The sequence below is a fragment of the Trachymyrmex septentrionalis genome, unplaced genomic scaffold, assembly GCF_001594115.1.
Source record: "Trachymyrmex septentrionalis isolate Tsep2-gDNA-1 unplaced genomic scaffold, Tsep1.0 scaffold2, whole genome shotgun sequence".
Taxonomy (NCBI): domain Eukaryota; kingdom Metazoa; phylum Arthropoda; class Insecta; order Hymenoptera; family Formicidae; genus Trachymyrmex; species Trachymyrmex septentrionalis.
The window spans coordinates 63,878-64,494 of record NW_017305179.1 but is presented as its reverse complement, the minus strand read 5'-3'; the positions used below and the strand labels follow the sequence as shown (position 1 = coordinate 64,494).

The window sequence follows — 617 nt, the reverse complement described above, 5'->3', positions numbered from 1 at the left end:
TTTAAAAAAAGGAAAAAAGCATAAAGTAGGAACTTCTTAGAGAGGGAAAGGGGGACGCTGTTGCATTAAATTAAAACTTAAATGATAGATACTATTATTATTAATGAACAAAAAGAAGAGTCACGTAAACTTCTGTTTCATGCATTAAGGTCCTTGTCAATACCAGACAATGTGCATCGATTAAGACCGGGTGACATCGATGTAATAGGTGGTCTCGGTGATTCTTTAGTAGCCGGAAGTGGCGCATTGGAGGAATTTGCTGTAGGAACTTTTATCGAGGCACGCGGAGTCAGTTGGTGTGTCGGTGGTCAAGGGGATTGGAAACAATTCTTCACCCTTCCAAACGTTTTAAAGGTATATAATATCAGAAGGTCGTACATTGCATCGATCTTTCATTATGTATCGTTTTATCAAGCTACACCCAGAAAAAAACATAATGATAATTATTATATATATAATTATCATTTAATATTATAGTCCGATCGAAACTTTTACCGAAACTGAACCTAAACACTCGGCTACATGTCAATTTCAACCGAAACCAAAATTAAAACATAGGAATCTTATAAAAGCCCATATGTTATATACTTTCTCTCTCTCTCTCTCTCTCTCTCTCT

At 35.8% G+C, this 617-nt stretch overlaps 1 protein-coding gene across 1 annotated transcript in view; it reads left to right on the top strand.

Moving 5' to 3' along the window:
- The window catches only part of LOC108747305 (phospholipase B1, membrane-associated-like), a 20,818-nt gene that overhangs the window by 7,412 nt on the left and 12,789 nt on the right, over window positions 1-617 (top strand). The window contains exon 3 of the mRNA XM_018484696.1: window positions 150-354. Within this exon, the coding sequence (XP_018340198.1) occupies window positions 150-354 (205 nt within the window). The remainder of the gene's footprint in view (window positions 1-149; window positions 355-617) is intronic.